Source organism: Mauremys reevesii, linkage group 4 (assembly GCF_016161935.1).
Source record: "Mauremys reevesii isolate NIE-2019 linkage group 4, ASM1616193v1, whole genome shotgun sequence".
Classification (NCBI taxonomy): Eukaryota; Metazoa; Chordata; order Testudines; family Geoemydidae; genus Mauremys; species Mauremys reevesii.
The window spans coordinates 33,524,226-33,540,337 of NC_052626.1; the positions used below are offsets into that span (position 1 = coordinate 33,524,226).

Sequence of the window (16,112 nt, forward strand, 5' to 3'; positions counted from 1 at the left end):
GCAAGAGACTCCATGTTCACTCTGCACATTTCCTGCAGACACTAAACTCTGTGTCTTGTTTTCTGATGCTGATCAATCCTGAATTCTCCCTGCAAAGTGATACTGAAATGTTCAATATCAGCTTAAGCTGTGATCTTAGCTCTTGGTGGCAAAAGCTTATTGTATTACAACTGTGCTTTAAATGCTTCAGTTATTGCACTCATTTATTATAAAAACAAAGAATAAATAATATAACTTATTATTACATCTCTAATAATCCTAAAAATATATACCTCTAATTTTAGCACTTTCAACAGTTATTTCCAAATTAGACACTTAGCTGAAATATATAAAGTCCTTTTTAACCAGTGTCATTTGATACACTACAGGTGTATGTTAGTACATGAATCAGTTAAAGCCTGATTAATAATACTTGTACTCCTGCTGGAGAGGCTATAGCAGTGTCCAAAGAGAAAAGTTAAAGGTAAAATGAATGATTCACTAGCATTTATTTAACAAACGTCAGCTCTCTGCAACAGTCTACTGTCCTGTTCTGCAGCTAGTTCTTGTCTACTACTTTACATAGAGGAAATTTGAAGGGCCTCTGCAAAGTTTTCCTCAAGATCATCAAGTTCCTTATTTGATTCAAAGTCACTGTCGCACGTGATTGAGTTCAGTGTTGGCTCAAATGTGTGTGAAATATCTGGGGCTTCTTCAGATTGCACTGAAGAGTAAGGATCTGTTCCAACACTCACCGCTTCAGTTATATCTTTTGAAAAGATATCCTTGTCATGCATCTGCTTTGAAGTTTCACTGTGTAAGGGGTGTTTTAGGTTGTTTGTCTCCTTTGATAATAAATCCATGGCTTTTAGGAACACCTCACTTTTTGTAGTCTTATTTTGTTTCCAATTTTTGCTGGTAAATTGGAGCTGGTCCAAGGTCTCAAATCTTTCCAGATCAAATGGGTCAATCACTTCCTTGCTGCCGTTGACTTTCTCAGATTTTTCTGTGTTGCAGCCCAGGTCGACTTTGAGGACATCCAGTAGGTGGCGCATTTTGTTCTAGAATTTAAGGGAAGAAATAAGGTTCTTAATCACTTATGGCCCACTCCACAACTGCCTGCAGTCTTAAGATTGAAATCTGTTACAGATCCTTAGTCCAAATAGCTGAATGTATTAAGAATTTATTTTCAAATTAGCATGTTCCATTTAGTTACATTTTTGAGGAAATACAGGATGCATAAAATCAAGTAACTTAATTATTCTTATAATTACTTTGCAGAAAACAATTATCAAGTTTCTGAAATAACTGTTACCCAGTGTAGGAAAGTATGCATGATGTGGGTGATCTAGAAAGGTCACATTTTCCACTTGCATTGCTGACAAAGTACCGCCACACAATCTCTCATTTAAAAGGTGGATCGGTACTGAGGGTTATGGCTACATCTGCAGCATTTTTAAAAGTGCACTTTGGAAAGACCTCTCTGAAATCACTTACATGGACTGAGAACATTACAGACTCTGTTCGGAAAAAGAACATACCTCATCCAAACGGTGCTTATTTTGCTCTATGTGACGCTCAAACAATCTCTCCAAAACCCTAAAAATAAATAAATAAGGCAGGCTCAGGCAGATCATTATTTTGAGGAGAGAAAGATAAAATGTCCTAAACAAGCCTAGATGAGTAAAGGATACAAACTCCAGAGTCTTCATGCATTTACTAAGGGGAAATAATCAGATTGCCCTCATTATACTTCGTAACAAAGAGGCCAGCATTGTGTCTACATGCTAACAGACATTTGCTCAGTGGGCCAGGCCTTGTCATAGGGCTGAATGAGAACACTAACTGCTGTACCCCTTGCTCTGTCTTAGCCAGTCTCAGTTCAGATAGAGTGAGCGGACGCCACAGGCTGAAGCATTCACAATCCCATAACCCCTCCCCATAGCGGCTGCTGATGTGCAGAGGTACAAGCATAATCCTATACTCCCAGGAGACCCCCTGTCCCAGGCCCGGGGAAGGGGAAGAGACAAAACACAGCTTCAGCAGCTCACTGTGGCAAGGGACAGAAGATCCCTCAGGCCCTGAAGGCCCTCTATCATGGCCTGTGGGGAAGGCAGAGAGAAAGAACCTCTGGTCCCTTCTTCAGAGACTGGGGAGAAGAAACTGTGAGGAGAGAGTCAGGAAGGAGATGCTGCTAGGGCACCTCTGTCAGTGTCAGGATTGGTATGGGCTGTGCCCCTCTGCTCCACTTGATTTGAAGTGGGGGGACATAGGAAGTGGAGTAGAAGGGTGGAGAATGTGCATGAAGGAAAGGTTGGGGGGGATAAGGAAACAGATTGAGAATAGAAAGAAAAAAGAATTAGTGAGAGTGAGGGAAAGAAAGGAGAGACTGGAAACAAGGAAAGAGAAAGAGGACAGGCTGGTTGTTGGGGATGAGAAAAAGAGAGACAGAAGCAAGAGAATTCAGTGCACAGAGAGAATTTAACGGTAAGGGAGAATAACCATTGGAACAACTTTCCAAGGGACATGGTGGACTCTCAATCATTTGAAGTCTATAAGATTGGAGATCTTTCTAGAAAATACATCATAGTTGAAACAGAAATTATGGGCTTGATGCAGAAATTACTGCGTGAGGTTCCTTGCTTTGTGTAATATAGGAGGTCATCCTATATAATTACAATGGTCCCCTCTGGCCTTAAAATCTATGTATCTCTGATAAGGGAAGAGTGACAAGAGATAGAGGAGGAGAGGAAGAAAGAGAGCAGACTATGAAGATGTGCCAAGATCTACAACAGAAGTAAAAGGAAAGGAGAGAGAATGAAAGCAAAGGGAAGTTATGTTTTTAGAAGTGTATTTAATAGAAGGTTAAATGACAAAATCTTCTTATAAAAATGTCACCAGGGTCAGAGATACTGCACTCCACACTGCTTACAGAATCCAATCTGTTCTGAGCACAGTCCCTACAAACCTTAAAACAAAGATATCTAACCTGTTGGAAAATAATCCAAGATTCAGAATTTCATCTGTTACATCTTCAATGAAACTCAAATACCGAAGCTCTTCTTCTCTGCACAGAGAACAGAAAATCCAGTCTGAATGTTTAAAAGTAGAGACATCTGTCACACAACAGAGCAAGAAGCTCTACCTGCTAAGGGACATTACTTAGTAAATACCATGGAGGAAATGGAAACACTTATAGCTCTTGGGACTAACTTAGCTTCTTGTCTTACAGAAGACAAGTTACTTAGGCCCCATGTTTAGGGTGAATAAAAATAAGCTCTGTATAAAGTACGATCATATCTGCAGAAATGTTGCCTTGGCATTTCAGAGCAAAATTGTCAAGCTTTATGTTAACTTCCTGCTCTTGTATAAACTAGTCCAGAGCTCCTGAGGGGGGAAGTCCTGCAGGAGGGGTGACAGATCACAACCTGCTTTGTGCCGTGAGATCTGGAAGGCCAACACTGCTCAAGAAATGGGTAGTGCTAGCCAGGTAGGGGGCAGAGACGTGATGCAGCGCAATGCTCTGATTCAACAGCTTTCACAGGGGTTTCTAGGGAACTTCAGTTGCTACTCCCTGGTGGGAGGGCAGTGTTTCCACTGAAAACCTCCCTTACTTCAGGCATTGCCGGTGCAGGGAGAGGTAATGGATACCTCTTGGAGCCAACTTCACTCATTCTGATCCTTTCTTTTTATATTTCAGTGGAAACAACCCTTTAGCAAGACAGAAACATTCCTCTGCAGTGTTTGCAACCCAAATGTTGCAGCATTCAGCTAGTGCAGGAGAATCAGAGAATGAAACTCACTAGCACCTAGCACAACAGGTCCTGCTCCAGGACCAGGGCTCCTAGTCACTATGGTAATACAAGTAATAATAATAATAATAATAATTAATAATAGCCAATTTTCATTGTAGAGTCAGAGAGATACAGAAAGAAAAACAATGCCCTGAGTAGAAAGTTCATCGGATTAACATATTTTCAATGTTAACAGGTAAAGGTTTTACTAGTAACAATGCTAAGGAATTTTTTACACAAGGGTTTCAGCCTATAACTACTCCAGGAAGAACAGGGGAACTCTAGACTGTTCAAACAGCAAAGCATTACAAGTATTCTTCAGTGGCATGTGCAAGCAGCTGTCATTAAGAAATATATGAGAGAATTAATCAGGCATCAGCATAAAAATAAATTGATGTAATGTATGGTAAAATGTCCTTTCAAGTAAACAAATGATATAGCTAAAATGAGTTGCTTGGATTATGGGAGTTCAACATCACAAGTGCCTTGAAGAGTGCTGAGGTGTTGTGGAGCTCTTTGGCTAACATTCCTTAAAACCAGTGGTGATGCCAATCACTATGGCTGGGAGAGCCTCCAAAAGTTTGGAGTTCTGTTGAGACAACCTAATAATAACAACAACAATAATAACAACGCAGTAATATGTTCCCCTTCTATAGCATCTCCCAAGGATTCCAAAGAGCTTTTCAGTCAAGTCCTCTTCAAGATAGGGAAGCATTATCATTCCTTTTATAGATGGGGAAACCAAGATATAGAGAAATTATGTGACTTGTAAATCAGTGTAAGAGCTGGGAATATAATTCCAATCTCTGACTCCAGGGTCTCACCAGGTTTCTGGCCAGAAATACTAGGAGAATACTCTCCTTCATGATCAGTTCTGTTCCTGGATATGAACTGGAAAAAAACAACAATCCACCAACTTATTTATCCATGTGTTTTAGAACTTCAGAAAAGGTTGGGTTCTAAAAAGGAGTGAAGGATGGGGGCAGGAGTTCTGACTTTATTTGGACCAGGCTGTCCATCCCTACAAGTACAAGACTGGGAAGGAGATCTGGGTTCTATTCCTGGCTTTAGCCCCTCCTGAACCCAATTGCCACATCTATGAAATGGGAATAACTATCTAGCTCACCAGGGGATTGTAATGCTCAGTTCACTAATGTCAGCAAAATACTTTGTGATACTCAGATGGAAGGGTCTATGGAAGTGCAAAATACTATTAATGCCTCTCTGAATATCCTATTTCTTCAGTGTGCTTTCCTCTTCATTCCTATTGCATATAAAAGGGGATCTTTGTTCTCAGAAGTTTCTCTGTTCCTGCTACTTGTTCTCCACCTGATGCCTGATTGCAACATTATACTTCGGTTGCTCTGGAAATGTTTGCTGTATATGTCTGTTGTCAATACAAAGAAAAGACCATGGTATCAAGGGGGGACTAGTAGCAGGAGCTCTGCAGTAACAAACGTCCCGTCTTCATAGAAATATTCCTAGTAATAAACAAGAACAAGAATAAACAAGAATAGCAGAATCTAGTCACTTTTCCCCAAAAAAGTTGTAGCTAGTTTTCCTGATTTTTAGATCCGTGGGGGATACTTCACATGCTGTCAAATGGATTTCTTTATTTGTAGCCATGTCAGATCCAGATCAGACTCTGCTGTGATAGTTTATTACAATGCCTCATTTATTGTTTTAACATAAGACCATAAGAATGTCAATACTGGGTCAGAACAATGATCCATCTAGCCCAGCATACTATCCTCTAACAGTGACCAGTGCCAGATGCTTCAGAGAGAATGAAACAGAATATGGCAATTATCGAGCGATCCATCCCCTGTTGTCCAGTTCCAGCTTCTGGCAGTCAGCGGTTTAGGGACACCTGGAGCATGGGTTAGTATCCCATACCATCTTAGCTATTGACGGACCTATCCTCCATGAATTTACCCAATTCTTTTTTGAACCCAGTTATGCTTTAGGCCTTCACAATATCCCCTGACAACGAGTTCCACAGGTTGACTGCACTGTGTGAAGAAATACTTTCTTATGTTAAAGACTAACAAATTTATTTTAGCATGAGCTTTCGTGAGCTGCAGCTCACTTCTTCGGATGCATAGACTGGAACACACAGACAGGGGATATTTATACACACAGAGAACATGAAAAGGTGGAAGTATGCATACCAACAGGAAAAGTCTAATCAATTGAGATGAGCTATCGTTAGCAGGAGGAAAAAAACTTTTTGAAGTGATAATTAAGATGGCCCATAGAAGGTGTGAGGAGAACTTAACATAGGGAAATAGATTCAATTGGTGTAATGACCCAACCATTCCCAGTCTTTGTTTAGGCCACAGTTAATAGTATCTAGTTTGCATATTCAGGACAGGCCTAAAAAAGAAAATAACAGAACACCACTAGCCATCACCTACAGCCCCCAACTAAAACCTCTCCAGCGCATCATCAAAGATTTACAACCTATCCTTAAAGATGATCCCTCACTCTCACAGATCTTGGGAGACAGGCCAGTCCTCGCTTATAGACAGCCTCCCAACCTGAAGCAAATACTCACCAGCAACCGCACACCATACAACATAAACACTAACTCAGGAACCTATCCTTGCAACAAAGCCCGATGCCAGCTCTGTCCACATATCCATTCAAGTGACACCATCATAGGACCTAATCACATCAGACACGCCATCAGGGGCTCGTACACCTGCACATCTACCAATGTGATATATGCTATCATGTGCCAGCAATGCCCCTCTGCCATGTACATTGGCCAAACCGGACAGTCTCTACGCAAAAGAATAAATGGACACAAATCTGACATCAGGAATCATAACATTCAAAAACCAGTGGGAGAACACTTCAACCTCTCTAATCACTCAGTGACAGACTTGAAGGTGGCAATTTTGCAACAAAAAAACTTCAAAAACAGACTCCAAAGAGAAACTGCTGAACTTGAATGAATATGCAAAAAAAATCAGCGTTACATTAGCTAACCTCCAGTCATCTGATACAGTGACTGATTCAAGCAATAGGCTGTATACCACTGTCAGTAGTTCAGCGATTTCTTATTGGAGTGCCTTCAGAACTCTGGGTTAATACCATCTAGCCCTGATGACTTATTACTGTTTAATTTATCAATATGTTCCAAAACACCCTCTACTGACACCTTAGTCAAGAATGGTTCCTCAGATCTGTCACTTACAAGAATGGCTCGGGTGTGGAAATCTCCCTCACATCCTCTGCAGTGAAGACAGATATAAAGAATTCATTCAGCTTCTCTGCAATGGTCTTATCTTCCCTGAGTGATCCATCAGCATCTTGATCATCTAGTGGCCCCACTGATTGTTTGGCAGGCTTCTTACTCCTGATGTACTTAAACATTTTTTTGCTGTTAGTTTTTGTGTCTTTTGCTATTTGCTCTTCAAATTCTTTTTTAGCCTGCCTAATTATACTTCCATATTTGACTTGCTAGAGTTTATGCTTCTTTCTATTTTCCTCAGTAAGATTTGACTTCCAATTTTTAATTGATGCCTTTCTGTCTCTAGATGCCTTTTAATGAAACTTAAATTTATATTTGTAAAAACTTAAAAGGAACTTTAAATTTGTTGCCATTTTACTGTTTCACCCAGTAAAAGAGAGAGGAAAAAATATACTTACTCAGCCTGGATTTTTCTCATTGCTGAGGATTCCATAGAATACATGGACGTCATGCTAATCAGAAAAATAGATATTAAAAAAATAGCATTAGGCAATTTCCTAGAAACCTCCAATTCCCTGCATTTCACTCTCTTTCTGGAGCAACCCACAATCATGAGATGCCCTCACCCAAAAGTGCCTGCCAAAGAACACCGAACCCCTGTGGTAATAACTGGGTTAGCTGTACCAGTGAGAGTTATGGGGATGTCACGAACATCCTTTATCCATTTAATCTCTATAGAAAACAATCCCCTGCTCCAGTGGCAAACTCCACTTGTTAACTTCAAAGCAGATGAGAGTTTCCTTCAGGAGTATTATTACTCCATCAAAACTCTAATATTGGGGCAGTCAGAACCCTTACCCCAAAGACGGAAGGTATCCCTCAGACTGAAAAGGAAGTCCCAATGTTACACCTGAGGCTGGGTCTCCATCATGGCAGTACAGCATCCCATAATCCATTTAGTGCTTTTAGTAGAACATTTAATATAGTGCATGTAACTCTTACTCATGCAAGTAATCTCACTGCACTCACATCATCTTGGCACAGAAAGGAGACTATTATTTAATTTCTTGTCATACAAACATCTCCATGACTTCTTCCATGCCACTATATATAGAGCTGAGCAAATAACTGATTTTTTGGTTTGATAGATACAAAAAAAACCAAACAAACTTTTGTTTCGGGTCAAACTAAACATGTAATCTGACCCAAAACAACATTCTTTCATTGTTTTGTTTCATTACGTTTTCAGGTGTTTTCTACTCTTTAAAAAAATCTCTAACAAATATAGCTAAATTTCTAAACCAATTTGCAAATAGTTTATTCACTTAGAAATGCATTTTCAGTCAAACAAAACTATGTGCCAAAAAAAAAATTTTTTTTTAAATTCACCCAGTCCTAGCCACATATGCTTAGAACACTGTCTCAGAAACTGCCCACCCATCCACCACTCTTGCCTCTTTTAAATCTCTTCTAGAGACACATACACTTCTACCAAGAAGTGAACTACCTATCATTTTAAATTATAGGCTCAAAGTTCATCAAGAACTTAAGTGTACCCAAATGAACGGAGTCTCTGCATGATCTTATTTATGCAACTCTACCTAGCCCTCCCCAGTGCCCTCTTGTTTGCATGTCCTCATAACTTCTATTATGTATAAATTCTAGACAGCAAACATTTGGGAGCACAGAGTTTATCTGTTCTATGAGGTTCCTAATGCACCTGTAAACAGGTGGTGTATACGTAATGATAATTTGAGGTGGCTCAAAAGATCAGTTCCATGTTAATGCCCTCTTTCCGAACTTGAAAACTAGATCAATTTCTGTTTGTCTTTCAGGTAGAAACTGAGACAAGAACCGGAAAGGCCATTTAGCATTGTAAGATTTACAATATTTCCTAGATTTCCAGTGGAAAATATTTCAGAAGTGGAGCTTTGATTGACTCACTGATTTATAGTTTGCCTATCACTGGCTATTGCGTTACAGAAAACATCACACACTAAATCTATTTTATCCTGATGTTTTATCCAGTGAGACTATATCTGCTATAGCAACACAGCGTGAACTGAATACAAAACACACTTGTGCTTTGTCTTCAGATGAGACTTAGTATTTATTTTTAGCCTCTATGGCAGACAACAGGTGGATTATCAGGGATAATTAGTGATGGGCTCAGCTGGCAGTGTGGCTGTTTAGGGTAGAGGATGGGGTATGCTGTGGTAACAGGACACATAAAAGTATTAATGTCTCATAGGAGGCAGTCTGCTATCTTGGGCATAGTTATCATCACAACGTAGCTGAAGCTGAAGCACAGGTGAGAGGGATGGGATTGTAAAAAAGGGAGGAGAAAAGGTAGCCATGAACAAAAAAGTGAAAGCCTGGGTACCACCATCAGTCTAACTTAATATCACCAGTTACTGCTACATGGAGGTAAGAACCTATTCAGTATATGGCCTTGCTTCATGGGTAATTTAGATGATCAGATATTGGGGATCTTTTTTCTCTTGAAAGGTACTTATTCATGCATGACTATGGAAATGCATCAATAACACCATCACCACCAACCTAACAAAAGAAATAGCTTGTAAGTTCTGATCTTAGTTCTAGTGTGTCTAAGGACTTATTAGTTGTGTTGACTCTGTCATACTCACTCCTGGCTAATAGAAACTCTTGCTCAAATAAGCACAGGATGCAAGAACACAGTGATCTACATATTAAGAGTATATAAAGATTTCTTCACTTATTTCACATATATCTCACTTTATTGGCTTAATGTTGGAATTTTATCATAAGGAAAATGTGAATATTGCTTCCTGATCTATGCACAAAGTCATTAATCTCCAAAAACTCCTTGCTATAAAACAGGGCTCACAGACAGAAATGGTAATGATGGCCAATGAGCCTAATAACTAGTGGTGAGGCAAGCAATAAAGAATGTTTGAAATATTTCCTTCTGCAAATCAGGCACCTTGGCAAGGAGTACTGAAAAGCATCCATCCTTCCCTCAGACTCATCTGGAGCAGACGTGACTTCAGCCTACAAACACAGAGATAACATCTTTATTATTGGTGCAACACTATATAGCAAAACAAGGATCAGAACATGGTTAGTCATGAGGCGTCAGGAGCGTGGGGGGACAGGAGGTTTCTGCCAAGCACATAGTCATTAGGAAATTCCAGCTTAGAAGACCAGGGGGAGAATTTTGTTAAAATTTTATCATCTGCATGTGATTCAGCTAATCTATTAACATTAGTTTTAAAACTATGTTCTTAATAATCCTTTGCTATAATATTATAAGCATACAGCATCTTTTATTCAAGGATCTCAGAAGAGTACTTACAAATATTAATAAAACCTCATAACACCTTTCTGAGGTCAATATTAACAGTACATTAAGGCACCTGGAGGTTAATGGCCTAATCTGAACATAGGCATAGGCTAAACACCTAAATCTCCAGCTGAAGCCAAGAGAGCTGTGAGTACTCACTTCTTCTGAAAATCAGGCCAAAATGACTTATCTAACCACACAAAATGTGTCAGTGGTAGAGTGGGAGTAAAATCTAGCCGTGCTGAGTCCTATTCCATTGCATTACCAGACCATTCCCCCTCACTTCAGGCACTCACACAAACATAGAGATGGTAAAGTTGTCTACTGCCTGCATTTTAAATGACAACACTCAGAAAAGGCCATTAATGCTCCATTACTGACTGTCACTCTTTCATCAGCAAGAAAAAGGCTGATGTGACAGATGTTGCCATATGAATACATAGTACTCAGCTGGACTGGAGGGGAGCTACCTAATTATCAAAGCTTTCTCTGAACCAATTTCTTCCCAGTTCAGATGCAGCCACTCTGTCATTTTCAGGGAAGGTATAAAGCAGCAAATATCCTGCAAGCATAAACAGAACTATTTGCTTTATTCATAATCTGAGATGTTAAAGGTCCAATCCTGTGACCCTTAGTCAGAAGTCCCTACTCATGTGAATCGTTCTATTTACGTTGACAGGATTATTTGGTTAAGGAATATGTGTCTGTGTACAGGCTATAGGATGAGGTCCAAAATTTGGTAGCTATTTGAAAAATCTCAGTTCCAGGTCATACTCTTCAATACAAAAATGAGCAGAAAGGGAAAATGTTAAGACAAAATATCTTCAGAGCTGATGCCACTTATCACCACAAATCAATAGTGTGCATTCAAAAATTACTGAAAATTTTCCTCTGGTAAAAGACATTTCTGTGCTATTGCAATTGTCGTCACAAGCTATATATTACATCTGAAAAATATGAGCTGAGAGACAGAATCTGCCTCCCTTGCTCATGCTGAGCGGTACCCTACTCCTCAAAGTCCTACTGAAATCTATGACACTACTTGTAGAGTAAGGTACTATTCAACATGAGTAAGGGCAGCAGAGCCTAACAAAGAGATCTGTTGGTATAAAAGACAAAACTAAGCACCAGCTAACCACAATCATTATAAAATCTCCTATGACTGTCAAGAGTATATTTAATAGCAGAGTGAAGTGGTTCTCAAGCTTCATTGCACCGCAACCCCCTTCTGACAACAAAAATTACTACATGATCCCAGAATGGGGGTCCGAATCCTGAGCCTGAACCAGCCCCACTGCCCTGGGCGGGGGGAGAAGGGGCCAAAGCCGAAACCCAGCCCCAGGCAGGGGGGCCTGTAAACTGAGCCCCGCCACCCAGGGCTGAAGCCGAAGCCTGAGCCCCACCACTCTGGGCTGAAGTCCTTGCGCCCTGGCGATCCCATTTAAACAGGGTCACGACCCACTTTGGGGTCCAGACCCACAGTTTGAGAACCCCTGGTGTAGTGTAAAGACAAATTGACTGATGGCACCAATACACAAAAGGCTGAGACTTCTATCTCAAATCATCCTGTTGTGTGTAGGTGTTGAAGCAAATCAAGAATTAAGCTCAAAACGGAGATACCATACGTCTGTGTGCCCCCCACTCTCTCTCTCTCTCTCACTCACACAATGACACACTGAAGGTAACTATGCAAGGAAACAAGGAAATTCCCAAATTATACCCTGATAAAACAGCTCCTAGGCATTTGCAATATGATAATCTAGCAGTTATTGCATATTTTATACTTTTTATGAAATGAAGATTCTGTAAAATACATATTTACAGGGCATTTGAAACATGATTATTGATTCTGAAGCCCTAATACACATTTGGAGGTTAAGTAGCAATAATAGTTTCTTATATAAATACTTATTTAAGTCTTTAATAAAAAAATGGTTACCTACCTTTTGTAACTGTTGTTCTTAGAGATGTGTTGCTCATGTCCATTCCATTCTAGGTTTGTTCGCGCCCACCTGCACGGTTATCGGAGATTTTTGCCTTAGTGGTATCCGTAGGGTTGGCTGTGGCAGCCTCTAGAATGCTGTGCTCATGCATCAGTATATCAGCCGCCGCCGGCCCTATGCCCTCTCAGTTCCTTCTTGCCAGCAACTCTGACAGAGGGGCAGGCGGGGGCAGGATTTGGAATGGACATGAGCAACTCATCTCAAAGAACCACAGTTACAAAAGGTAGGTAATCGTTTTTTCTTTTTTGAGTGATTGCTCATGTTGATTCAATTCTAGGTGACTCACAAACAGTATCCCTGGAAGTGGGATCGGAGTTCACAGTTGTGTGGCTTGCAGCGCTGCTCTGCCAAAGCCAGCATTGTCTTGGGCTTGCTGGATAAGCACATAGAGAGACAAACATGTGCATAGATGACCAGGTAGTGGCCCTGCAGGTATCTTGAATAGGCAATTGGAGCAAGAAGGCCACCGATGAAGCTTGCGTCCTAGTTGAATGGGCAGTTACAATTGCTGGAGAAGGAGGCACTTTCACCTGTTCATAGCAAAACTGAATGCAGGCAGTGATCCACGATGAGATCCTCTGGGTTGACACCAGATGACGTTTCATCTTGTCCGCCACTGCAACGAACAGCTGCATTGACTTACTTGCTTGGTCCTTTTGATGTAAAAGGCTAGCACTCTTCTGATATCCAGAGAGTGCAATTTATGCATCTCCTCATACCTATGAGGCTTTGGGAAGAAGACTGGCAGGAATATGTCCTGGCTCACATGAAACTGAAACAACCTTGGGTAGGAAAGCTGGGTGTAGCTGCAGCTGGACTTTGTCCTTTAAAAACAGATAGGGCGGCTCTGAGGTTAGTGCCCTAATCTCAGAGACCTTATGAGCAGAAGTTATTGCCCCCCAGGAATGACACCTTCCAGGGGAGCAGAAGAAGGGAACAGGAAGCCAGTGGCTCACATGGGCCCCCCATGAGCTGTGCCAGCACTAGATTCAGGTCCCAAAGAGGGACTGGGTCTCAGACACGGGAGTAGAGTCACCTCAGACCATCATGTCATGAGTGAAGACTGAGCTGCCCTGGACTGGAGGGTGAAAGGCTGATATAGCAGCCAAGTGGACCTTAACTGATGAAAGGGACAAGCCCTGGAGCTTAAGATGTAGGAGATAGTCCAGGATTGACTGCATCGAGGCCTGCTCAGGCCTAATATTCTGGTCCAAGGCCCAGCATGTGAACTGTTTCCATTTGGCCAGGTAGGTTGCTCTGGTAGAGGGCTTCCTGCTGCTCAACAGTACCTGCTGGACATGGCCTGAGCACTCCCACTCTTCCACATTTAACCACACAGCAGCCAAGCAGTCAGTTGCAGCACTGCCAGGTTCAGGTGCAGAAGATTGCCATGGTTCTGGGACAGCAGATCCGGCCAGAGTGGCAGCTGCAGTGGGGCCACCACCGAGAGGTCCAGCAGCATGCTGAACCAGTGCTGGTGATGCCAAGCTGGGTTTATTAGCATTACCTTCTCCCTGTCCTGTTTGATCATCATGAGGACTCTGTGGATTAATGGCACTGGTGGGAAGGAGTACATCAGGGCCCCCAACTATGAGAGTAAAAAGGCGTGTGACAAGGACCCTCTGTCGATCCCTCAAATCAAGCAGAACAATGGCATTTCCTGTTCTGAGAAGCCAACAAGTCCACTTGCGCAGTTTCCCTCCTTTGGAAGATCATGCTGACCACTTCTGGATGGAGTGACCACTCATGGTGAAACACGAAGGTTCTGCTGAGGCGATCTGCTAATACATTCCAGGTCCACAGGAGGTGCATGGCCACGAAATGAATGGTATTCTGCACACAGAAGTCCCAGAGCCGGAGGGCTTCCTAGCAAAGGGCTGTCAACCTGGCTCCACGATGATTGTTGATATAAAATTTTGCGGTGGTGTTGTCTGTCAGGACTTGTACCACTCTGCCCTTCAAGTGGGACCAGAAAATCTGGCAGGCCAAATGAACCACTCTGAGCTCCCTGACATTTATGTGGAGAGAGCAATCATCCCACAACCAGCAGCCTTGCGTGCTGAGCTCGCCCAAGTGGGCTTCCCAGCCCAGGTCCAAGGCATCGGAAACCAGGGTCAGCGACTGGGACAGGGGCATGAAGGGAACCCCCTCCAACAACGATTTGGGGTCCAACCACTATTCCAGTGACAATCGGATGTGGTCTGGCACCCTGACTACCAGGTCTAGATCATGCCCTTTGGGGGTGTAACAGACGCCAGCCATGCTTGCAGTGCAGGAGATGGAGCCAGGCATGATGGACCACGTAAGTACAAGCTGCCATGTGGCATAACAACCTCAGGCAGGTGTGGGCGGTGATGAGCGGGTGGACCCTTATATGGGAGTTCAAGTCTGACATAGCTTAGAAACAGGCCTCCAGAAGGAATACCCTTGCCCGCATGGAGTAATAATTGGAGATATACCAATCTCCTAGAACTGGAAGGGACCTTGAAAGGTCATTGAGTCCAGCCCCCTGCCTTCACTAGCAGGACCAATTTTTGCCCTAGATCCCTAAGTGGCCCCCTCAAGGATTGAACTCACAACCCTGGGTTTAGCAGGCCAATGCTCAAACCACTGAGCTATCCCTCCCAAGGACTGCCCCTATGAACTCTATCTGTTGCACTGGTACAAGGATCAATTTATTTTCATTTACTAATAGGCCCAGTTCGTGACAGGTAGAACGCACCAGATCGAGACTCCTCTGCACTTGATCCTGCAATCTGCCCTTGATGAGCCAATCATCGAGATCAGGATAGATCTGGACCCCTCGATGTCTCAGGTAAGCAGCTACTGGGGCCATGCATTTTAAGAATACCCGCATGGCTGACAAGGGGCCAAAGAGCAGCACCATAAATTGGAAGTGAATCTGACCCATCATAAAACAGAGGAACCGTCTGTGTCATTGGAAGATGGAAATATGAAAATAAATATCTTTCAAGTTGAGAGTGGCGTACCAGTCTCCCAGATTCAGGGAGGGAATGATGGAGGCCAGGGAGACCATGCACAACTTCAACTTTTTGAGATATTTGTTGAGTCGCCGCAGGTCCAGAATACATCTTAGGCCCCCTTTTGCTTTCAGGATTAAAAAATAGCAGAAGTAAAACACTTTCCCCCACATTTCCTGAGGGACCTCTTCCATTGCCCCCAACTGCAGGTGGTTGTCAACCTCCTGAGCGAGGAGTTGCTCATGAGAAGTGTTTGCCAGAGGGCTTTGGAAATCTTCAGGACCCCATCGTGAACCAGAAGCGTGACATGTGCAGGGGTTGATGTGGAGAGCACATTAAACAAGGTGTCCGATTGTGCCATCTCCTCCACCTCTAGGCCTAAGTTCGTGGCCACCCTTCGGAGCAGAGATTGGTGCTCCTTAAAATCATCTGGTGGGCTAGTGTGAGAGGCTAAAGGCAAAAATCTCAGATGAGCGTGCACACACCTAGAATGGAATCGACATGAGCAAGCACTCGAAGAAGAAGATGGGGTACAGGTATATCTGATTCAAACAACTGGTATCATACTAAAGAGATGGCTCTCCAGAGTCCATTGGGACTACTGCAGGAATTATTTTTATTTTCAGAGTACCAGAAGCTTCTTTACTACATATTCAGGAACTGAATGGTTTCTCACAAGTTCTATTTACTTCCCTAACCTAACAGCATATAAAGGCTCCTTCTTAATATTCAGGTTCGTGTGTCTGTCCAGCTCTCAAACATACATTCAAGCGCAAGTGCTAAAAATCCTTACAGAATCCATCTCCAAACAAATTCTCCTGTACATGATTC

General features: G+C 42.3%; 1 protein-coding gene across 13 annotated transcripts in view; it reads right to left on the reverse strand.

Annotated features, from left to right (window-relative positions):
• Positions 1-464: 464 nt before the first annotated feature.
• Positions 465-16,112, reverse strand: part of SPATA7 (spermatogenesis associated 7) — a 74,646-nt gene continuing 58,998 nt past the window's right edge. For all 13 annotated transcript variants that reach the window (XM_039538550.1, XM_039538553.1, XM_039538560.1 and 10 more), the window contains 5 exons: positions 9,938-10,005; positions 7,431-7,484; positions 2,969-3,046; positions 1,521-1,578; positions 465-1,040 (listed from right to left, as the gene is read on the reverse strand). In XM_039538550.1, the coding sequence (XP_039394484.1) occupies positions 558-1,040; positions 1,521-1,578; positions 2,969-3,046; positions 7,431-7,484; positions 9,938-10,005 (741 nt within the window). In that variant the 3' untranslated portion in view covers positions 465-557. The remainder of the gene's footprint in view (positions 1,041-1,520; positions 1,579-2,968; positions 3,047-7,430; positions 7,485-9,937; positions 10,006-16,112) is intronic.